Here is a 23,528-nt window from a genome sequence, read left to right on the forward strand (position 1 = left end):
TCCAAGGTGTACACCGCCTTCCGCTTGAATGCAGCTGAGATAGGCTCCAGCGACCCCAAAAGGGACAAGCGGTAGGAAATGGATGGATGGTGTGAATGTTGTCTGCCTATCTGTGTTGGCCCTGTGATGAGGTGGTGACTTGTCCAAGGTGTAGTTCGCCTTCTGCCTAAATGCTGTTAAAATAGGCTCCAGCACCACCGCTCCCCTGCAACCTCGAAGATTAGTGTTAGAAAATGAATGGATGAATTGAATTTGCCATTCTCATTTTGAAGACGTTGAAATAAAACAAAAAACGTATGCGTGACGACACAAAATCTTGACGCCAAAAAAGTCAAGCGAGCATCGACGTTTACACAGCAGCGAAATGATGTTGAAAAGTTCTCCATAGGAATGCTCGCCGGTCACGTTGATAATTGACTACCGTGTAACACGTATTTTTCTCACCATCACGAAAGCGGCATGAATTCTAACATTTTAATTCCAAACACGTCTTAGTCGTTTATTTAATTGCGATTTTTTTTTATTTTTTTTTATGTAGCGTGCTTAGCAACCTCCGTTGCCTGGCTACTCCGTCCCGCCCATTTGCGCGGACAACCAATGGGCTGCGATTCTTTCTTTTCTCCACCAATAGGAAGCAGCGCGGGGCGTGGACTTCCTCGCGAAGGGTTCCGTGTGGAAAGTTTGCCGGCTCGGGTGCAAAGTTTCAGCCGTCTGCAAAGTGGAGCTGGGCGGGCGACGTGCGGTCATTTTCCCGAGCGCCGCCAGCTTTTGTCTCGACGCTTTTGTCGTCTTTTTCCCCGCCAGCGCAGTCCGTCTTTTTTCTCTGCCGACTTCCGTTCTCGTTTAACCGTAGCGAGCAAAAAAAAAGGCGCGAGTTGTCTCCGGTTAGCTCGGCGCTAGTCGGTTGAAGCTAGCCGGCTAAGTGCGAGCTGGTCTCCCGCCTCCACAACTTCCACAAAATGGCCTGCGAGCCCAACCGCGCGCGGCTGCTGTGCATGTTGTCGCTGACCTTCGCCTTCTTCATCGTGGAGGTGGTGGTCAGCCGCCTGACCTCCTCCCTCTCCATGCTCTCCGACTCCTTCCATATGCTGTCCGACGTCATCGCGCTGGTGGTGGCCCTGGTGGCGGTGCGGTTCGCCGAGAAGACGCAAGCCACCGACAAGAACACCTTCGGCTGGATCCGGGCGGAGGTCATGGGGGCGCTGGTCAACGCCGTCTTCCTCACGGCTCTCTGCTTCACCATCGTCCTGGAGGCCGTCGAGCGCTTCACCACGGCCCACGAGATCGAGAGACCGCAGGTGCTGGCCGGCGTGGGATTTGTCGGGCTGCTGGTCAACCTGCTCGGGCTCTGCCTCTTCCACGGACACGCCGGCGGGGGACACGGACACTCGCACGGGGGTAAGAAGGCGAAGGCTGGGAAGTCTCACCGCGCTGACAATGGAACTTCTGGGGAGACCAACAACCTTGTGGGCAACCACAACAGCTCCGGGGATGCATCTCAAGCAACCGGTGGGTATATATATTTTTTTTTTCTCAAGAGTGGGTTGATTGTCACATTTAAGTTCACATTTCACTTGCATCATCAAAACAGTCAGTTCCTAGTTTACATTAACTCAAAGCAAGAGATGGGCGATATTGCCTTTAATCATTTTAGCTGAGGGGCATGATAACTTAAGAATAAAGACAACTCCAGGAAGGGCTGGGCGATATGCCATTTTATTAATATCTCCATATTTTTAGGCCATGTCACGATACATCTACTCCGTTACATTTACTTGAGTGACTTTTGGGATGAATTGAACTTCTAAGAGTACCGTATTTCCTTGAATTGCCGCAGGGCATATAGCAGGGGTCGGGAACCTTTTTGTCCGAGAGAGCCATGAAAGCCAAATATTTCAAAATATATTTTCGTGAGAGCTGTATCATATTTTTTGACACTAAATACAACTAAATGCGTGCATTTTTAAGTAAGACCAACATTTATAGAGTAGTCTCTTATTCTTTTTAATAACATGGTTATTCTGAAGCTAACCAATAATAAATCAAATGTCATGTCTGTTGATCATGTTTTTGTTTGGCCATGTGCTGTTTGTCTTTTGGACTCTTTAAGTTCCTGTTTTTTTCCACTCCCTTGTCTGGTTTTCTTGGTTACTCATTTTGTCCACCTGTCTCTGGTGGACAAAATGCCCGCTCACCTGCTTCCTGAGCACTAATCAGAGGCAGTATTTAAGCTTGTCTTTGCCAGTCAGTCGCCCCTTGCTCAATGTAATCTTTTCTTGGTCTGTGCTGACTTGTTTCATGCCTTGCCATAGTTTCCTGCTTCATGCCATGCAAAGTAAGTTTTGTTTGATTTATGTTCATAGTCTGTTTATGCGTTAGCTTTCTTCCTTAGCCCAAGTTGTGCCTCCGCTGTGAGCGATTTTTGTTTGTATCTTTTTTTAGTTTAAATTAAGTCTTGTTTTTACCTAAATGCCATGTCCCGAGTAGTCCGTCTGCCTTCCTGGGAGAACGACCCCGCAGCAAGCTGCGACCCCCCCATCATGACATAAAATACTTCTTACCATTAACGTGACTTCTTGAACAGGTGCGGTAGGAAACGGATGGATGGATTTAAATGCATGAGAATGTTTTATATTTTGAACGTTATTTTTAGCACTGTGAATTCCAGTGGAATTATTCATTACTTATCGTGTTAAGCAATGTCAGCTAATATTTTTCTGAGAGCCAGATGCAGTCATCAAAAGAGCCACAGGTTCCCTACCCCTGGCATATAGTATGCGTCTGCCTTGAATTACTGCCGCGTCAAACTCTCTTCCCAAAATAATTAGCGCATGCTTAGTATAAACACCTGGTCAAACTGGTGACGTCACAAGTGACACGTCCCCTGTCATCATTCTCAAAATGGAGGAGGCTGATTTCAATACCGGTAACTTAAAATCACATAAAGGGAAGAAAATTAAGAGGGATTCAGTAGGATTTAAGGTCCAAGCTTACATCACACTCAAATGTTTACTACATAAGTGCCGGAGTAAGAAGAGGTCTTAAAATAATTATCGCATGCTTACTTTTACCGCATGTCTTTGGTAAGCGCAGGAGTAAGAAGTGGTTTTAAATTGATTAGCACTCCGGCGGCAATTCAAGGAAATACGGTAGTTTTAATGCAACATACTTTTACTTGAGTATATTTATAGAGAAGAAACGCTACTTTTACTCCGCTCCATTTATCTACATTCAGCTCGCTACTGATTTTTATCGATCTGTTAACGCACGCTTTGTTTGTTTTGTTTTGTCAGACAGACCTTCAAAGTAGGATCTATCACATGCATGCGTTTCACCAATCAAATGCCGTCACTGGTGACGTTTGACTCCTTTTCACCAATCAAACAGAGCCAGGCGGCAACGTGATTAACTGCACATTATTTTATTTTTTTTATAAACCTCTATATATAAATTTCAACATTTACAAACAGTTGAAAATAAATAATAAAGTAAGTGCAAAAACAGTACAAAACAGCGCCAGGGGGTTGTAAATTCAAAGTAACTTAAATAGAATGCAAAAAATATATATATAAAAAATAAAGAAAGTGCAAAGCCATAGGCTCACTCAATCTCAGTAAATAACTTAAATTTGGAACACAGCATCATCGTTTTCACAGCTTTTTGGTTGTTAGAGGTAGAGTGTTTTAATGTAGAGTTATAAATCTTTTTTAAATGCACAAAAAAAAAGGTTGGGAATTGAGAAACTTACATTTAAGAATATAAAACTTAGCCAATAGTATAATGAGGTTACAAAGGTGAAATTAATTTTCAATTTTTTTTCCAATACAGTGTAAAACCAAATATATATTATTGTTTTAGTTGCTTAAGAGATATTCCTAGCTCTGAATTTGTTCATTCCTATTTTTATGTTTTGTGCATTACTTGTTGCTGTCATCATTACTTGTGGGGCGGCGTGGCAAAGTTGGTAGGGTGGCTGTGCCAGCAATCAGAGGGTTGCTGGTTAAATCCCCACCTTCTACCATCCTCGTCACGTCCGTTGTGTCCTTGGGCAAGACTCTTCACCCTTGCTCCTGATGGGTCCTGGTGAGTGCCTTGCATGGCAGCTCCCGCCGTCAGTGTGTGAATGGGCGAATGTGGAAATGCGTTCAAAGTGCTTCGGGCTCCTTTAAAAAGGGGTAGAAAAGCGCTACACAAGTACAACCATTTACCATTACTCATCAGTTACTCAGTACTTGAGTACTTTTTTCGCAACATACTTTTTACTTATACTCAAGTAAATATTTGGGTGACTACTCTTTACTTTTACTTGAGTAATACATCTCTAAAGTAACAGTACTCTTACTTGAGTACAATGTCTGGCTACTCTACCCACCTCTGTGATACACCATATATATGCATATAATCACAGCAGTATGATGATTCTATGTGTCTACATTAAAACATTCGTCTTCATGCTGCATTAATATATGCTACTTTTAAACTTTCATGCAGAGAGGGAAATCACAACTAAAAGTGTATTTATTAAACAGTTAAGCAGTGGCACAAACATTCATGTCATTTCCAAAACAGAAAGTGCAAGATTGTCAGGCATTTTAAAACAAGCTATTAGTGCACTTTTGTGCATGATGTCACTTAGATGACATATCAAAACAACACTACATTAAAGTGCACTTTTTGTACAAAACGCCACGGCAATAGTTTAAAACAAATAAAGGGCATGATGTCACACAAGATATTTCAATAACTGTCAAGTAAATTGAGCTGCGTAATAGAAAATCAAATAGTGTATGTCCTTCGCTATGTGGCAGGATGTTATTTCCTTCTGTTGTTGACTATTTTTTCATACGGTGTTGATGTGGAAATGGTTGCTTAGGAATTTTGTTGGTGTGGCACCGGCCGCAGATGTTGACATGCGGAGTTTCAAGCACTTTTCAAGTCATGCTACAAATTAGCAGTGCTGCTACTTTCCGTAGCAACGCTTTTGCCGCATACTTGACATATTACTGTTGCTTGTGCAAGATATTCCAACTTGAAGCCGAACCACCACCAGACGATGGACCCCCTGCGGTTTTTCTTGGGGATTAATTCTTCTTCCTTCTTTTGTTACCAGATTGGCACCTTATTTCTCTCTTATTACCACTCGCACCGCACCGTTAGCACCGCAGCTAACCTTACCATGCCGCTACCTGTCTGCTCCGCGAGAGCGTATGATGTTACACGCGCGACAGTATGTGACGTATGTAAGAAGGTTTTGCTTGTTTTATGTCTCCGCGAGAAAGAGTGAGGAGAGCCTGTAGCGTAATGCCCGCAGCTAAAAGCAACTGCGTGAGAACGTATACTCCAATATCACCTTGTACTCCTTTTTTATATCACACAGAGACAAACCCGCGATATATCCAGTATATTCAATGTATCGCCCAGCCCTAACTCCAGGTTGTTTACTTTGGCAACATGTAAACTCTTCTAGGTATCAAACACTTCCTTGGTTATGTCCACGTATCAATCCAAAAGCTAACACAACATACCCTAAGAAACGGAGGTAATAATTATTCAAAAGGCTTAGGTTCACTTTCCCTGCGTTCGACAGACATTTTTGGGCATCAAGGATGATGTGTTCGAAGTAGAGTGGTAAATAAATGGTTGTACTTGTGTAGCGCTTTTCTACCCCTTTTTAAGGAGCCCAAAGCGCTTTGACAGTATTTACACATTCACACACTGACAGCGGGAGCTTCCATGCAAGGCGCTAACCAGGACCCATCAGGAGCAAGGGTGAAGTGTCTTGCCCAAGGACTAGGGATGCACCGAAATGAAAATTTGTGGCCGAAGCCGAATAAAATTTAAACGCTTGGCCGAAGGCCGAATACCGAATAATGAATGCAGTTTTTCACAATTTTTTTAATATTGCATAAATAGCCTAGAATAAATATTTAGACATGTTTTTCAAATAAAGTAATTTTTTATTGAATATTGACATTTTTTTAATATTCCAGTAGCCTTTGCTTTTCAAAAAAAGCACAAAGTTTTTCATTTCTATTAGGCCTTCAAACAAAACATGCATTCCGAAAAAAAATAAAGTGCATTAAAGTGGATAAACCCACAACAAATGAATGATTGTCCTTTTGGCAAAAGTCTGCTTAGCCACAGTAGATATGCTAATAATGTAAACAGAAGGCTCAAGTAAATCTCAATTGTGTGCTTGTAACCTCTTACACTTATACAGGTAGCCTACACAACAAGCTAATAATGTAAACAGAGGCCCCACTAAATCTCAATAAGTGCGTGCTTGTAACCTCATACACTTATACAAGTACACAACATATCCCAACGTCACCGCGTCACTGCACGTTGGTTGATTGCGTCACCGCGTCCAAAAATTGCGTCACACGCCACTATTCGGCCTTGTTTTTAACTCATTCCACCAAAGGCCGAATGTGGCTTTTTTTGCCATATTCGGCCGAATATATTCGGTTACCGATTAATCGGTGCATCCCTACCAAGGACACAACGGACGTGACTAGGATGGTAGAAAGTGGGGATTGAACCAGCAACCCTAAGATGGCTGGCACGGCCACTCTCCCAACTTTGCCACGCCGTTTTATGTAGAAAACATAAAACGGCAGGTTTTACATGTCATGTGGGTCGAGGAGGAGGAGCCGCAGTCACCCTTTACTCTATACCTCTTGCTTGGCCTGGTCAAACCGTTTGCTTGCCTAACAGAATCGCTATTGTGACAGCCAGTGGGCACATTTAGAACAACAGTTTCTTTCAATAAAATAATTAGGCAAACTTTTCACGCGAGCCGGAAAAAACCTGTTTGGGCCGTAAATCTATATCGCGATACATATTGCAGCATCCTGCAATAGAGATATGTATCACAATATCTTACTTGGTGTCCAAATATATGTATTTAAACGTGGTTAAAAGGGTTTTGCTGATGTTTGTCGTACCATTTGCATAATTTTCAGTTGTATTTTTTCAAAACTATTATTAATCTGCTTTCTTATTTACTGTAAATATCTGGTTACGGTTTGTCTGTCTATCTGTGTTGGCCCTGCGATGAGGTGGCGACTTGTCCAGGGTGTACCCTGCCTTCCGCCCGATTGTAGCTGAGATAGGCGCCAGCGCCCCCCGCAACCCCGAAAGGGAATAAGCGGTAGAAAATGGATGGATGGATGGATATCTGGTTATGGTATGTTGAAACATGGTTCTAACAATGGATAAAATATACTAAGCAGTCATACTTCGGTTTAGATCAGGGTTGTCAAACGTACGGCTCGGGGGCCGGATCAGTCCCGCAAGCAGGTTTTACTCGAATGAGTTTGCTAAATATAAAAATGAACCTGAAATTTTTGAATGAAAGAAACAGCTGTTCCAAATGTGTCCACTGGATGTCGCAATAGCAATTATTTGTATCTTTGTAGATGATGCTACATAAAATATGTACAAAATAAACCACATGTTGGTGCATAGGTCGAGGGAAATGATCAAATTACATAAATAGCATCCTGTAATTTGATTTTGATATTTTTTATCTTGATAATTTGAAAATTAACACCAATGTGTTGACTAAAGAACGTTATCACATCATTTACTGAGAAAATATAAATCACGACAAATAAATTACTAACTGCAACACGTAAGTGTAAACAAAAACCCTAACATTACGATTCTTACATTTGTGCTTGTTCTATTTGTAAACAAAGAAAATCTGAAGTTGTCTTTATTTTTAAGTTATCGTGCCATGATTTCACCAGTCCGGGCTCACTCGTGGGTAGATTATTCTCCATGTGGCCCCTGTTCTAATATGAGTTTGACACCCCTGGTTTAGATACTTTGCATGAGTCTACAAATGTGGGTATCGAGTAGTTTCAGGGGCAGTATTGGTCATACATATTCAATGATCTTGAAATTTTCAAGTATTGCATGATTACATTTTTGATCACCGTGGTGGTGTAACAATATCAGTTAGGAAATTACATTTGTTCTTATTATGGCTTGGATTTAAATAATTTGTGGTCCTGTGTCCAATCCAGGGATTTATTTCCTGAGTTTTTAAACAATAACAAAAATGCCTTGATCAAAATATCGCATTAACGACTTTGGTATCGACCGTATACTGACACTATAATTGGTATTGTTACTGTTGTTCTCTGTATTGACCCGTCCACCTCTTTTTATGATCAAGCGCTCTAGCTTACCGTATTTCCTTGAATTGCCGCCGGGTGTCTATAGTATGCGCCTGCATAGAAATACTGCCGGGTCAAACTCGTTTCGCAAAATAATTAGCGCATGCTTAGGATGAACACCGGGTCAAACTCGTTTCGCAAAATATTATTTTTATTAGCACATGTCTAAAATTTCCGCCGGGTCAAACTCGTCATGTCACGAGTGACACTTCACCTGTCATCATTTTCAAAATGGAGAAGGCTGATTTTAATCATTTGAAAACCGCATTAAGGGAAGAAGATTAAGAGCTATTCAGTAGAATTTAAAGTCCAAGTTATTGAATATGCTAAAAAGAACAGTAAGCAGCTACGTATGTTATATTAATATACCGTAGCTGCGTGTGTCAAATACGAGTCATTAAATGACTCCCGCCTCCTGGTGGTAGAGGGCGCTAGTGATCCTTCTTGCGACTACTCGGCTGCAGAAGAAGTGACAACAAGCAGCAAGAGTGAACAGCGATCGTTTATTTTTTCCTCTCGCTTGCACTTTTAACATGGAGGATTACATATCTAATATAAAACAGTTTTCTAAACTGGACTTTCAATCGAAACAGGAGGTAATAAAAGATCTCCATCGAGACAGAGAGACCTTTAAAACTGAAGAAAGATAAGGAAGACTTCTATAAACAAGTTATCAATGCTTTTGATCAGAAGGAGCTGCGCATGGACTTCATTTAGAAGTAAAGGTAAGACCATAATAACTTTTTTTTATTAAATGTGCTTTTCATGATGGTATCCTTACATCACACTCAAATTTATAAGCGCAGGCCTAAATTTACCGCATGCCTTTGGTAAGCGCCGGAGTGAGAAGAGGTTTTAAAATAATTAGCGCATGCTTGCCTTTACCGCATGCCTTTGGTAAACGCCGGAGTGAGAAGAGGTTTTAAATTAGTTAGCGCCCCGGCGGCAATTCAAGGAAATACGGTACTTGAAAGAAACCTAGCTCATGTTCCGCCATGGAGGGGAGATTTGCTAAAGTGGCTTTGCGTCACGCTCGCCAGGACGCTACAGTGCGCTGAGGATGCGATCAAATTTGCGTGACACTGCTCAAATGTACCATCAACATGCATTATCAAGATATTATGATAGTATTAAAAGCTCAATTGTCGCCCAAGTGTATATCATTTATATTGTTTGTCGCATAACCTTACTCCAAAGTTAAATTGTTGGCTTAAAATGTATCCAGCATCAACACATTGTAACTAAACTATCAAAAAGACTCCGACACATTGTGACATCTAACGTTGTCGTGGCTGGTGCAGTCCTTAGAGACACTTGTGATTAAGGGTTACGGAAATAAACTTTGATTAAATTATTTTTGTGGGGAATATATATTTTTTAAAGCAAGTATGCAAAACTCAAGTGGAAAGTGTCATTGCATAGAGCAGTGTTTTTCAACCACTGTGCCGTGAGATATTGTCTGGTGTGCTTTGGGAAATTATGCAACTTCACCTTTTTGGTCCCAAAAATATTTTTTTCGAATCAATAGTTCTATTCTGCAAATAATGTGCTGTTGTTTAGTCTCTGTGCTGTGTAGACCTCGGCAGGGTAACCACGTAATACCCCATGTCAGTAGGTGGCAGCAGGTAGTTCATTCATACTTGCCAACCCTCCCGATTTTCCCGGGAGACTCACGAATTTCAGTGCCCCTCCCAAAAATCTCCCGGAGCAACCGTTCTACGTAATTTCTCCCGATTTCCACCCGGACAACAATATTGGGGGTGTGCTTTCAGCGTCCTCTGTTACCTGAAAAGGAGACTATTATATATGTCTCCTTTATCTATAAGCCATAAAGTTGGCAGGCAGGGAGCTATTTCTCAGCGTGTGTTTATTTCAGCCGGCGCGTTAATACACTGACACACAACATCCGGATTCCCATCATGCATTGCTTTGAAACTATTGCAAGTAGTAATGTCCAAAAACATAACAGAGACAAAGCAGAAGAACAAAGAAGAGACCTGGCGACGACGAGTAAGAGGATGTATGCTTGCAAGTTCCAAAAGGATTGTAAAAAAATATTCCAGTTCATCCAGGACAGCCCGAAGGGGAAGGGGTATGCTGCCTGCTAATTTTGTAGATAAATTTTCTCTTTTGAACACGGTGGCCGAGCGGATATACTCATTCATGAATGGATTTTGTACACACACACACACACACACACATATATATATATATATATATATATATATATATATATATATATATATATATATATATATATATATATATATATATATATATATATATATATATATATATATATATATATATATATATATATACACACATTTTCTGACGCTTATTCCCTTTGGGGTCGCAGGGGGCGCTGGTGCTGATCTCAGCTGCATTTGGGTGGAAGGCGGAGTACACCCTGGACAAGTTATATATACAATATACTGTATATATATTTGAAATACTTGAAAATCTATATGCTACCCCCCCCCACACACACACACACACACACACACACACACATCTCCCGAATTCAGAGGTTTCAAGGTTGGCAAGTATGAGTTCATTGCTTTGTAAAAGTTGGGATATGTCGGGTGAGGCGAGGGTGGTGTGTTGTGATCCCAATATGCAGGTAAAAATGTATATAATGCTTCAACCAACAATGGACATAGAGAAAAGGCAATGAAGCATAGGAATGGCAATGCAAAACACAAGTAAAACTGAACTGGCTACCAAGTAAAATGAAACAGAATGCTGGACAACAGCCAAAACTTGTGGCGTCCACAAAGTACATCCCGTACATGACATGACAATCAATGTCCACACAACGAAGGGTAGCAACAACTTAAATAGCCTTGCTTGCTAACACAAAGCAGGTGTGGGGAATAGCGGTCAAAGGAAGACATGAAACTGTTATAGGAAAACAGGAAGGGCCACCAAAATAACAGCGCAAGACAAAAACTAAAGCACTGCACAGGAAAACACCAACAAACACAAAATAAAGCACGACGGCCTGGTGGAGTTTCATTTTATAACGTTTTCTGCTCGTGGTGTGCCTCCGTAAATTTTAAATGGAAGAAAATGTGCCTTGCCTCAAAAAAGGTTGAAAAACACTGGCATAGACATACCCAACTTAATGCATGTTGACACAAAATGGCTAAGGAACATAAACATGAAACAAATCTTTAGGGCACCATATTGTATCAAAGGGGCACCCCACTATTCAGGAGCTACGATTCGATTAAAAATGTATTATTGATGCATCTTTAGTTTATGTACAGTGTGTTTATGCAGTTTTAAAAATAGAAATAGAATAGAAAGTACTTTCTTGATCCCTGCGGGAAATTCAGCCCCACAGTTCACTCACAATAGACAATAAACACTTGTTTTTTTTTTTTACATGTGAATAATATGAATACAGTCTGTTATACAACATTATTCACATGTGAATAATATAAATTCAGTATATTATACAGCATTATTCACATTTGAAATATATATATATATATACAGTGTATTTTTACAGCATTATTCACATGTGAATAACATAATTACGGTCTGTTATACAACATTAACATGTGAATAACATAAATACAGTATTATACAGCATTATTCACATGTGAATAACATAAATACATCATCCATCCATCCATCTATTGTTCCCTTTGGGGTCATGGTGGGCGCTGGTGCCTATCTCAGCTACAATCGAGCGGAAGGCGGGGTACACCCTGGACAAGTTGCCATCTCATCGCAGTAAATAGATTATACATTTACAATACATGTACAGTCAATATGTTTCACCAAATACACGTTTATCGCTTGCAACTTTAAAAAAAAAAGTGTATTTGTAATAAGAAACAGTTAATTTTAATTGTTATTAAAGTCATTGTGTAAAAGTGTATAAGACAAATACGGAGATACTAGATATGCACAAAATATTAATTGAAACACACTAAAAGCCTTCTCACCTCAAGTTCAGCCATCTTATGTTACAGCAGTGGTTCTCAAACTTTTTTCACCAAGTAACACCTTGGGAAAAACTTGGCAATTCAAGTAATGCCATAATGACCAATATTAAAATACAGTAACATAGTAGCTCCAAATATTCATTAAAAACAAGGCAGATCTTTTATTTTACAAATATATTTAATATTGTAGGCCACTGTAACAATAAAAACAGTTTGAACAGTAACACTGCGATTTTGTTACAAATGTTGTCAGTTGACGTATGATACTTGTTAGCATGCTAATGTTAGTATGCTAGCTTTTTTAAGCAAATTTCATAGGTATACACCTCAGTCATATTTTGGTACTTGATACAAGCTAACGTTAGCATTTGAAACATTTATTCAGGTTCCTATACAGGCACTCGGGCAAATGATACAGTTGATGTAGATGCCTCTATCCGCTGTACAGATTGACTTTAGAAAAGAGAAGTGTGGGATACATGCCTTATTTGTATTTGACTTTATTAAATGTTTGGGTTCGATATTAATAAACCAAACCAAATTTGTTTTAAGTAATAAATACATTTATCAGAGCTGTTTCCCATTTTATGGAGGAATGTAGGTAATCACAATTCTGGCACCCAATAGTATTGATTATGATTCTGTGTAACAGTAGTGGCTCTGTGTATAAAAAGTGCATTTTAATTGAGTGTTTTGATATGTCATCTTAGTGACATCATGCACAAAAGTGCACTCATAGCTTGTTTTAAAATGTCTCCGACAATCTTGCACTTTCTGTTTTGGAAATGACATGAATGTTTGTGCCACTGCTTAATAACTGTTTCATAAATACACTTTTAGTTGTGATTTCCCTCTCTGCATGAAAGTTTAAAAGTAGCATAAGAAGAATGTTTGAATGTAGACACATAGAATCATCATACTGCTGTGATTATATGCATCAAGTGTTCATTCAAGGCTAAGGCAAAATATCCAGATATATATGGTGTATCGTGACATGGCATAAAAATATAGAGATATTAACAAAAGGCCGTATCGCCCAGCCCTAGTTACCCCCTTAACCTCCACAGTCTAATAATGCAGTGTTTTTCAACCTTTTTTGAGCCAAGGCACATTTTTTGTGTTGAAAAAATGCGGAGGCACACCACCAGCACAAATCTTTAAACAAAAAAACAAACTCAGTTGACTAATAAGTCGTCGCAATTGTTTGATATGACTTTAAAGCATAACCAAGCATGCATGACTATATCTCTTGTCTCAAAGTAGGTGTACTGTCACCACCTGTCACATCACACCCTGACTTCTTTGGAGTTTAGTGTTTCAGTTCTTGTCTTGCGCTCCTATTTTGGTGGCTTTTTCGCTTTTTTTGGTATTTTCCTGCAGCAGTTTCATGTCTTCCTTTGAGCGATATTTCCCCCATTTACTTAGTTTTAGCAATCAAGAATATTTCAGTTGTTTTTATCCTTCTTTGTGGGGACATTGTTGATTGTCACATCACGTTCGGATGTACTTTGTCTTTGCTCCACAGTAAGTCTTTGCTGTCGTCCAGCATTCTGTTTTTGTTTACTTTGTAGTCAGTTCAGTTTTAGTTTCGTTCTGCATAGCCTTCTCTAAGCTTCAATGGCTTTTCTTAGGGACACTCACCTTTTGTTTATTTTTGGTTTAAGCATTAGACACCTTTTTACTTACACGCTGCCTCCTGCTGTTTCCGACATCTACCTGCTGCCACCTACTGATATGTAAGAGTATTACACGGTTACTCTGCCGAGCTCTATTTCTCCGTTAGCCATGATGCTAATTTTCCCTATGTTGTCATACAAGAACGTAGGTCAGGGGTAGGGAACCTATGGCTCTAGAGCCAGTTGTGGCTCTTTTGATGACTGCATCTGGCTCTCAGGTAAATCTGAGCTGGCATTGCTTGACATAAGTAATGAATAATTCCACTTGTAATCACAGTGTTAAAAATAATGTTCAAAATATAAAACATTCTTGTGCTTTTTTTAATCCATCCATCCGTTTTCTACCACACCTGTTCAAGAACTTGCGTTAATGGTAAGAAGTTATTTATTTATTATTGGTTAGTGTGGGGCTTGCCCTCCCGGGGGTTCTTCAGGCCACCAAGCACCGACATGAGAGCCTGTTTCAGGGTTACAATATTGTTTTATTTTTCAATAAGTCTCTCAGTTGCTTTCTAGCAATTGTCTTTTTCTCTTTTGTTCTCGCTCGCACTCTGGCTCCAGCCCCAACCCCGCCTCTCCTCCTGGCTGCTGCTTATAACATAGCGACAGGTGATTAGATAACAGTGCCCAGGTGGTCCATCTACGCACCCGTCGCTGATTTCGAGGCCGATCCTGGCAACACCCCGCTTCGCTGCAGGCCCGCAGGCCACACCCCCTCCACAGTTAGCTTCAGAATAACAATTTTATTTATTTATTTACTTATTATACTCTAGAAATGTTGGTCTCACTTAAAAATGCAAGCATTTAGTTGTGTTCAGTGTTAAAAAAAAGTATTACATGGCTTTTACAGAAATACATTTTAAAAGATTTGACTTCTTGGCTCTCTCAGCCAAAAAGGTTCCCGACCCCTGATGTAGGTTGTAGTTTGATTGTTAATGCTGATTGACTGTTCATTTATTTATCTAACCTATTTCTATTCATTTGTCCATCAGTCAAATATTTTTAAAGACTACTCCAGTTGTTTAGCTGACAATTTATATCTGTGTGGCATTGCATTAGTCTTTTAAAAGCTACAGAATAAGATGGACGGTGTCCAACTTTGAATAATCAAAAAAATTTGTCAAAATTTCCAAACTTCCCGAGCTTCACTTCCCGTGGTAGGTTTCCGGAAACTTCCCACCCCTTTGCAACCCTATACCCTTTACCCAAGTGGCTTTATTCTGATGAAAGTGTATTTTCCTTTGTAACGTTACTGCTTTTATTGTGTTGAAATGCACTTTTGTCTGAAGGAGCAAGAGTACATTGAGCAGCGGTGCAGAGTCAGCAGTCCACATTGCATAAGAGTACAGCCTGACTCAGTGCATTCTTGTCTGTTTGCTTCCCATTGAGGGCTCACGTGCAAACTAAATGTGCTGCTTTCAGGGCGGTAGTCGCACTTACCCTGGCCCTGAAGGGTTAAAGCCATTCCTAGGCCCCCCTCCCACAGCCCCTTCTTCTCACACACACACACAGTTAAGCCTTGACATTTCCAATAAATGGAGACTGGTTTAGCGCCCATCCTCCAAGTCCTGCCGGCTGATACTGGAGCATCCATCAGTGTAATTGTGGTATCACAGCCGCACTAATATCCAGCTGATGAACCATCCAGCTTTGGGGCAAGTCGTTAGGTCACCGCGTCCTCACACACCCACATCAATGATTACATCGGCCCTATTATAACATTCAGTGTTGTTGCCGCTACTTTGCTTTCAAATAATCCACACCTCACTTGCTTGTTAATTGCGTCTTCGGCCAAAATTGAGTGTATCATTTCTTTACGAGAACCACTTTGCTCACCCTCGAGGCCTCGAAAACACACTGGTTACCCTTAAAAGCCAATACTTATCCAGTTAACATGGGGGAAAACATCACATGATTACACTCCATCAACAAAGTCATTCTATTTCCTGCCAATTGGGCAACAGTTAGTATTTTATTTCATTTTAATTCAATCATTGCTGTAATTCAGGGATGTCCAAAGTGCGGCCCGGAGCTAATTGTTTACCGGCCCGCCACACATTCTGGAAATGCTATTGCAAAAATAAAAAAGAACATTCAAAATATTGGAATGAGGTGAAAAAGTCGCAATGTTGACAAAAAGCTGCCATGCAGGCTGTTTTTTTTTCTTTTGTTTTTATTTTACCATGCGAAAACCATCTTTACCATGAATTGATTAACGTGGACCCCGACTTAAACAAGTTGAAAAACTTATTGGGGTGTTACCATTTAGTGGTCAATTGTATGGAATATGTACTGTACTGTGCAATCTACTAATAAAAGTTTCAATCAATCATTTTTTACTTTTTTGCCATTGCTAAAAAAAAAAGAATATGACAAAAAAATCCATGTTATAATCAATTATTTTCAAAGCTCCAATTAGTTCAAATATTTCACTTTAAAATGTTTTATGTGGTAAATATTGCATATATCGTGCAGTTGTCATATAAAAACAGTTTTCTTTGGTTAAAACGTAAAATCAACACTGCGTGGCGCAGTGGGAGAGTGGCCGTGCGCAACCCGAGGGTCCCTGGTTCAAATCCCACCTAGTACCAACTTCGTCACGTCCGTTGTGTCCTGAGCAAGACACTTCACCCTTGCTCCTGATGGGTGCTGGTTGGTGCCTTGCATGGCAGCTCCCTCCATCAGTGTGTGAATGTGTGTGTGAATGGGTAAATGTGGAAGTAGTGTCAAAGCGCTTTGAGTACCTTGAAGGTAGAAAAGCGCTATACAAGTACAACCCATTTATCATTTATATCTGAAGTTGATCTAGTAAACTTAAGTGTTGAAAGTTTTTTAAAAAAACTAATAAAAATGTGTCACTTCCTGAGTGGGGCACCTTTTAGATTCCAAATATATTTAGTGGTATTTTATTTATCTTTTCACTGTGATTACTCAAAAATTATAAAATGATTAACATCAATGGTGTCCTGCATTATCGATCTTTTAGGGCTCTAATTACTAAATACTGCATATTACAGTTTTACCATGAAAAACAAAGTTGTTTTTGACAGAAAAGCCATAAAACCTTCATTTTTTTAAGTTAATATAGAGATTTATTGTAAACATTAAATAAAAAATAATAATGAAAATGTGACTTATTTTTAACATTTTAATAACTGAGACCCTTTATGGTGCCCAGAACCCCTAAAGGTAAAAACAATTTTAAAAATCCATATATTTTGATATGGTTTGAAAATGAAAAATATCAAAATGGCCCCTGAATGTTTTAATTTAACTTTAATGACAGGGGATGCAAAACAATAACAGTGCTATACTTTTTCATAACATGCTCACTACTGCCTAGTTTCCCTTCTTATATTCTTATTTTACTGTTATATTTGTATTCCCATTGCTGCATTTTGTTGTTATTCTTATTGTAATATTGTTCTATTTTGTTTCCATTTATACCCCAATTATTTACTTTTTAAATTGATCTCAACTCTGTACACTGCTGCTGGAATTTTAATTTTCCTGAAGGAATCAATAAATATCTATCTATCTAAATAAGGCTTCTTTCTGAGCAGTTATGAAACCTTACAAATGTATTCTCGTATAAAGATCACTAGCAATGTTGTAAAATAATTAGAGATGTCCGATTGAACTACTTAGGTGTGAATTTGTCACTGTCAAAGTTTGTTGACTTATTTAAGAGGCAGGTTTGCATTGCACCAGTGTTCACTTTCAGTTCAGTTTTTAAGCAGTTTAACGCTGCAATTAAAGAATGCAAAACGTTTTTTTTTTTTTTTTGCAAAAATGTAACGTAATATAGCTGATAAAAGTTGCATTGTTGTACTGAATGGCACCTTTTTAGTGTGTTCTTCTTACTTTTGCTTCAACGCGTACACCTTTTCAGTCAACAGTTTTGTCTTTTCTAGTAGGAAGTTTTCCAATTTTGTGGGGTATTTTTTGCCGATATTCTGATATTGTCCAACTCCTAATTACCGATTCCGATATAAACCGATAGCGATATAATGAAACACATTATTGTGCTTCATTTTGTTGTGAAGCCCCGCTGGATGCATTAAACAATGTAAGAAGGTTTTCCAAAATAAATCAACTCAAGTTATGGGAAAAAATGCCACTGCCATATTTATTATTGAAGTCACAAAGTGCATTATTTTTTTCAACATGCCTCAAAACAGCAGCTTGGAATTTAGGACATGCTCTTCCTGAGAGAGCATGAGGAGGTTGAGTTGGGAGGGGGGGGGGGGTGTATTGTAGCATCCCGGAAGAGTTAGTGCTGCAAAGGGTTCTTGGTATTTGTTCTGTTGTGTTACGGTGTGGATGTTCTCCCGAAATGTGTTTGTCATTCTCGTTTGTATGTATGTATATTGTGAATTGTGTATATTGTAGTATCCCAGAAGAGTTAGTGCTGCAAGGGTTTCTGGGTATTTGTTCTGTTGTGTTTATGATGTTCTCCCGAAATGTGTTTCTTGTTTGGTGTGGGTTCACAGTGTGGCGCATATTTGGAACAAAGTTAAAGTTATTTATATGGCTGCCCTCAGTGTGACCTGTATGGCCGTTGACCAAGTATGCCTTGCATTCACTTGTGTGTGTGTGAAAAGCCGTAGATATTATGTGATTGGGCCGGCACGCAAAGGCAGTGCCTTGAGGGCCCCAATATTGTTGTCTGGGTGGAAATCGGTATTCAGGAGAATGGTTGGTTGCCCCAGGAGATTTTCGGGGGGGACACTGGAACTGGGTAGTCTTCCAGGAAAATGTGGAGTGTTGGCAAGTATGACTGGGAGGCGCAACTGCTCTGTACTTCTCCCTACATCTGTGTACCACTCTGTACAGCCGCCTTTTAAAAAGTCATACATTTTACTTTTTGAAACCGATAATTTCCGATATTACATTTTAAAGCATGTATCGGCCGATATTATTGGACATCTCTAAAAATAATCGATTCACATCCAAATCGCGATTCGTAATCAATTAAAAAAAAAAAAAAAAATTGATTTGAAAAAAATTAATTGTGATGAGTCGGCTCGAATGCAGCTGAGATAGGCTCAAGCGCCCCCCGCAACCCTAAAAGGGACAAGTGGTAGAAAATAGATGGGTGGAAAAATAAAAAAAGTTAAATTTTTCGCTTTATTTTATTTTTATTTTTTTCATGTCCTCTTCAGCCACTCAGGCACATCATATTGTTAATGTAGATTTTTGATGTACGGATTTACGTAAAAAAAAAAAAAAGTTTTGCCTTATTTGACTTTGTTTAGGAAGTTTTTTGTTGAACAAAACCAGTTTTCCATCCATCCATTTTCTACCGCTTATTCCCTTTCGGGGTCGCTGGCGCCTATCTCAGCTACAATCGGGCGGAAGGCAGGGTACACCCTGGACAAGTCGCCACCTCATCGCAGGGCCAACACAGATAGACAGACAACATTCACACTCACATTCACACACTAGGGCCAATTTAGTGTTGCCAATCAACCTATCCCCAGGTGCATGTCTTTGGAAGTGGGAGGAAGCCGGAGTACCCGGAGGGAACCCACGCATTCACGGGGAGAACATGCAAACTCCACACAGAAAAATCCCGAGGCTGGATTTGAACCCAGGACTGCAGGAACTTCGTATTGTGAGGCAGACGCACTAACCCCTCTGCCACCGTGAAGCCCTAAAAAAACAGTTTTCTTTTAGGTAATATAAACATTATCAGAGCTGTTTGTCTATTTTATGATAACTGGAGTTAATCATTGAACTCACACACAGTGTTGATTGATTTTAAATCCACGATTATTTGGCATCAAGAATCGATTTTTAATCGAATCGTTACCCTCAAGAATCAAATTAAATGGCGGCGAAAGATTTACAGCCCTACACTTCCTAATTATTTATTTCGATTCTGAGTCGACTCGTAATTTTTGTGAACTATTTAAATTTCGCAAATAAAAATGTTATTCAAGAATCAATTTTTGGGATTAAAACCATTCAGCAACTGTTATTCATATTGTGAGGAGAAGGAGAATAATTTCCCCCGTATCGCTCATTCATCAAATCATCCTGGATGAAACAGTGTGGATACGGCCACTTAAAACAACAACCCTACTATAAAGCCAATAATCATTCACTTAGAATTTAATGGCAGCAACACATTGCAAAAAATGCATTTTTACCAGTGTGTTACATGGCCTTTCCTTTTAACAACACTCAGTAAAGGTTTGGGAACTGAGGAGACACATTTTTGAAGTGAAATTCTTTCCCATTCTTGCTTGATATACAGCTTAAGTTGTTCAACAGTCTCCCTTCTCATATTTTAGGTTTCTGGGTGTTGTTGATAAAGGGCTTTGGCTTTGCTTAGTTGAGTTTTAGACAGTTTGTACAGCGTAAGTTGTTCAACAGTCTCCCTTATCATATTTTAGCCTTCACACATTTTCAATGTCTGGACTACAGGCAGGCCAGTCTAGTACCCGCACTCTTACTATGAAGCCACGTTGTTGTAAGACCTGTCTTGGCATCGTCTTGCTGACAATGTTGCTTGGATGGCAACATATGTTGCTCCAAAACCTGTATGTACCTTTCAGCATTAATGGTGCCTTCACAGATGTGTAAGTTACTAATGCCTTGGGCACTAATAACATGCTGCCTTTTACACTTTGCGCCTAGAACAATCCGGATGGTTCTTTTCCTCTTTGTTCCGGAGCACAATACGTCCACAGTTTCTAAAAACAATTATGGAATGTGTACTCGTCAGACCACAGAACACTTTTCCACTTTGCATCAGTCCTTTTCAGATGAGATCAGGGCCAGCCAAGCTGGCGGCCTTTCTGGGTGTTGTTGATAAATGGCTTTAGAGTTTTACTTGCACTTAGAGATGTAGCAACAAACTGTAGTTACTGACAGTGGTTTTCTGAAGTGCCCATGTGGTGATATCCTTTACACACGGATGTGGGGTTTTTTTTACGCAGTAGCGCCTGAGGGATCCAAGATGCGTAAAATCACGGCTTACGTGCAGTGATTTCTCCAGATTCTCTGAACCTTTTGATGATTTTACAGAGCGTCGATGGTGAAAAACATGAATTCCTTGCAATAGCTCGGTTGAGAAATGTTGTCTTTAAACAATTTGCTCAGGCATTTGTTGACAAAGTTCTGTCCCTCGCCCCGTCCTTGTTTGTGAATGAAGCTGCTTGTGTACCCAATGAATCTGTTCCTCAGTCTTTTTTGCCACTTATGCCAGCTTTTTTGAACGTGTGAACGTAAAATATTTTGTCTTTGCCGTCTATTCAATGGAATAAGAGTTGAAAATCATGGTGCCAACTTTACTGCTTTTGGTTTTGTACTTCATGTCCAACTTTCTTCCCGTAATTCAACTTTTCTGTGGGCATTTTGCTGAGCAGATTGTGGCGAGCGTGGCCGTGACATGTCATGTGTTCACCCTCAGACACGGGCTGCAAAGACAACACGGAGGTCCGGCTGAACGGCGACACGGCGTACGAGGAGTTGGACAAGGACTTCTCCTCGCAGCTCAACATGCGCGGAGTCTTCCTCCACGTCCTGGGCGACGCGCTGGGCTCCGTCATCGTGGTGGTCAACGCCCTGATCTTCATCTTCGTGTGGCAGCCGTGCGAGAAAGACCAGGTCTGCGTCAACAAGTGCGTGCCGAGCCACGCCGCCGAGCACCACGTCAACCACACGCTGCTGGACCTGCCGGAGGGCCCCCTGCCGCCCGGCACCAAGATGGCGGGCCCCTGCTGGGTGCTGTACCTGGACCCCACGCTGTGCCTGATCATGGTGTGCATCCTCCTCTACACCACCTACCCGCTGCTGAAGGAGTCGGCGCTCATCCTGCTGCAGACGGTGCCCAAGCAGATCAACATCCACCGCCTCAACGAGCGCCTGCTGGGCCTGGACGGCGTGCTGGCCATCCACGAGCTGCACGTCTGGCAGCTGGCGGGCAGCCGCATCATCGCCACGGCGCACATCAAGTGCCACGACCCCACCTCCTACATGGAGGTGGCCAAGCGCATCAAGGACTTCTTCCACAACGAGGGCATCCACGCCACCACCATCCAGCCCGAGTTCGTCACCTTCACCTCCGAGTCCCAGGACTCTCTGTGCGAGCTCTCCTGCAGGACTCAGTGCGCCCCCAAGCAGTGCTGCGGCGCCGCCGACAAGCAGAACCCGCCGTCCGACAGGAAGGCCGGCGGCGACATCCGCCTGACCTTCTCCTCGGAGGCCGGGGACGCCCAGGAGCAGGCCGCCGATCCCCTCATGCAGCCGGCGCTGGGCGTGGCCAGGGAGGTGGAGTCGTCCCTGTGAAGGCGCGCCGGGGCTCCGCCTCCTCATCCCGTCGTCAAGTCACTTCATGCATTCTGCTCTCTTTTAGGTGGCATGTTGTCATGGTGATGCTGTGCCAAAGCTTCTCGCATCAGGACCGCCCATCACACATGCAAGTTAGAGCATTAAACGCAGCCTGGACCTTTTTTACGGGGGTTACTGGCCCCTCCCCCTAACAAATAATTTAACTATTTAAGTTATTACAATTGTTTTCTGAAGACGCTGCTTTTATTTCCTCTATGCTGGTTTCATTTCTTCCTTTTTTAATCATCATAAGCTGCACAAACAACTTTTAACTTTTTTTTGTTTTGTTTTTAACCGAAGCTGCCCCGTGTGGTGTAGGTTCACACATGGCATCAGCAGAATGGTGAACGTGTCCTCCGAGCACTGACGTCCTCTAGTGGCCTTGAAATTGCCCACCAAATCCCCGTCTTCATCTTCATCTTCATCACACGTGTCACGTGACAAGGTGCAATTCCCAGTTCCACTCCCGAGTCAATGTGTATGCAATGTAAACAATATGTGCTGGGAAGTGTATTCCTTTTATAACGTCTCTTCTACTCGTGTCTCATCGGGCACGTTTGTTATGTGAAAATAATGCTGTTTTTTCCCCATCATTTTAGATATGACTTGTCAGATGATGTTTTCTGTGAAATGTGTACGCTGTCGTCTGTGAGACAAAAATACACGGCTGTTTTGGAACAGTTGACCCAAATGTTGTCTTTTGTCTACTTTTAAGTTCCATCTACAGCAGGGGTCACCAACGCGGTGGTCGCCCGGAAGGACCAGATGAGTCGCCCGCTGGCCTGTTCTAAAAATAGCTCAAATAGCAGCACTTACCAGTGAGCTGCCTCTATTTTTTTAATTTAATTTATTTGCTAGCAAGCTGGTCTCGCTTTGCTCGACATTTTTGATTCCAAGAGAGACAAAACTCAAATAGAATTTGAAAATCCAAGAAAATATTTTAAAGACTTGTTTAAATATTTTTTTTTACTTTGCTTCTTATAACTTTCAGAATGACAATTTTAGAGAAAAAATACAACCTTAAAAATGATTTTAGGATTTTTAAACACATATACCTTTTTACTTTTTAAATTCCTTCCTCTTCTTTCCTGACAATTTAAATCAATGTTCAAGTCAATTATTGTAAAGAATAATAAATACATTTTAATTTAATCCTTCATTTTAGCTTCTGTTTTTTTTGACGAAGATTTTTTGTGAAATATTTCTTCAAATTTATGATTAAAATTCAAAAAATTTATTCTGGCAAATCTAGAAAATCTGTAGAATCAAATTTAAATCTTATTTCAAAGTCTTTTGAATGTCTTTCTTGTTCTGGAGAATCTAGAAGAAATAATGATTTGTTTTTGTTAGAAATATAGCTTGGTCCA

At 40.6% G+C, this 23,528-nt stretch overlaps 1 protein-coding gene across 1 annotated transcript; it reads left to right on the forward strand.

Moving 5' to 3' along the window:
• Positions 1-658: 658 nt before the first annotated feature.
• Positions 659-22,257, forward strand: slc30a1a (solute carrier family 30 member 1a). The gene is made up of 2 exons (XM_061886870.1): positions 659-1,509; positions 21,242-22,257. Exons 1-2 carry the CDS (start codon positions 960-962, stop codon positions 22,117-22,119), a joined length of 1,428 nt encoding a protein of 475 aa, XP_061742854.1. The 5' UTR covers positions 659-959; the 3' UTR covers positions 22,120-22,257.
• The last annotated feature ends 1,271 nt before the right edge of the window (positions 22,258-23,528 follow it).

This window comes from Nerophis ophidion, linkage group LG24 (genome assembly GCF_033978795.1).
Source record: "Nerophis ophidion isolate RoL-2023_Sa linkage group LG24, RoL_Noph_v1.0, whole genome shotgun sequence".
In the NCBI taxonomy this organism is placed as follows: Eukaryota; Metazoa; Chordata; class Actinopteri; order Syngnathiformes; family Syngnathidae; genus Nerophis; species Nerophis ophidion.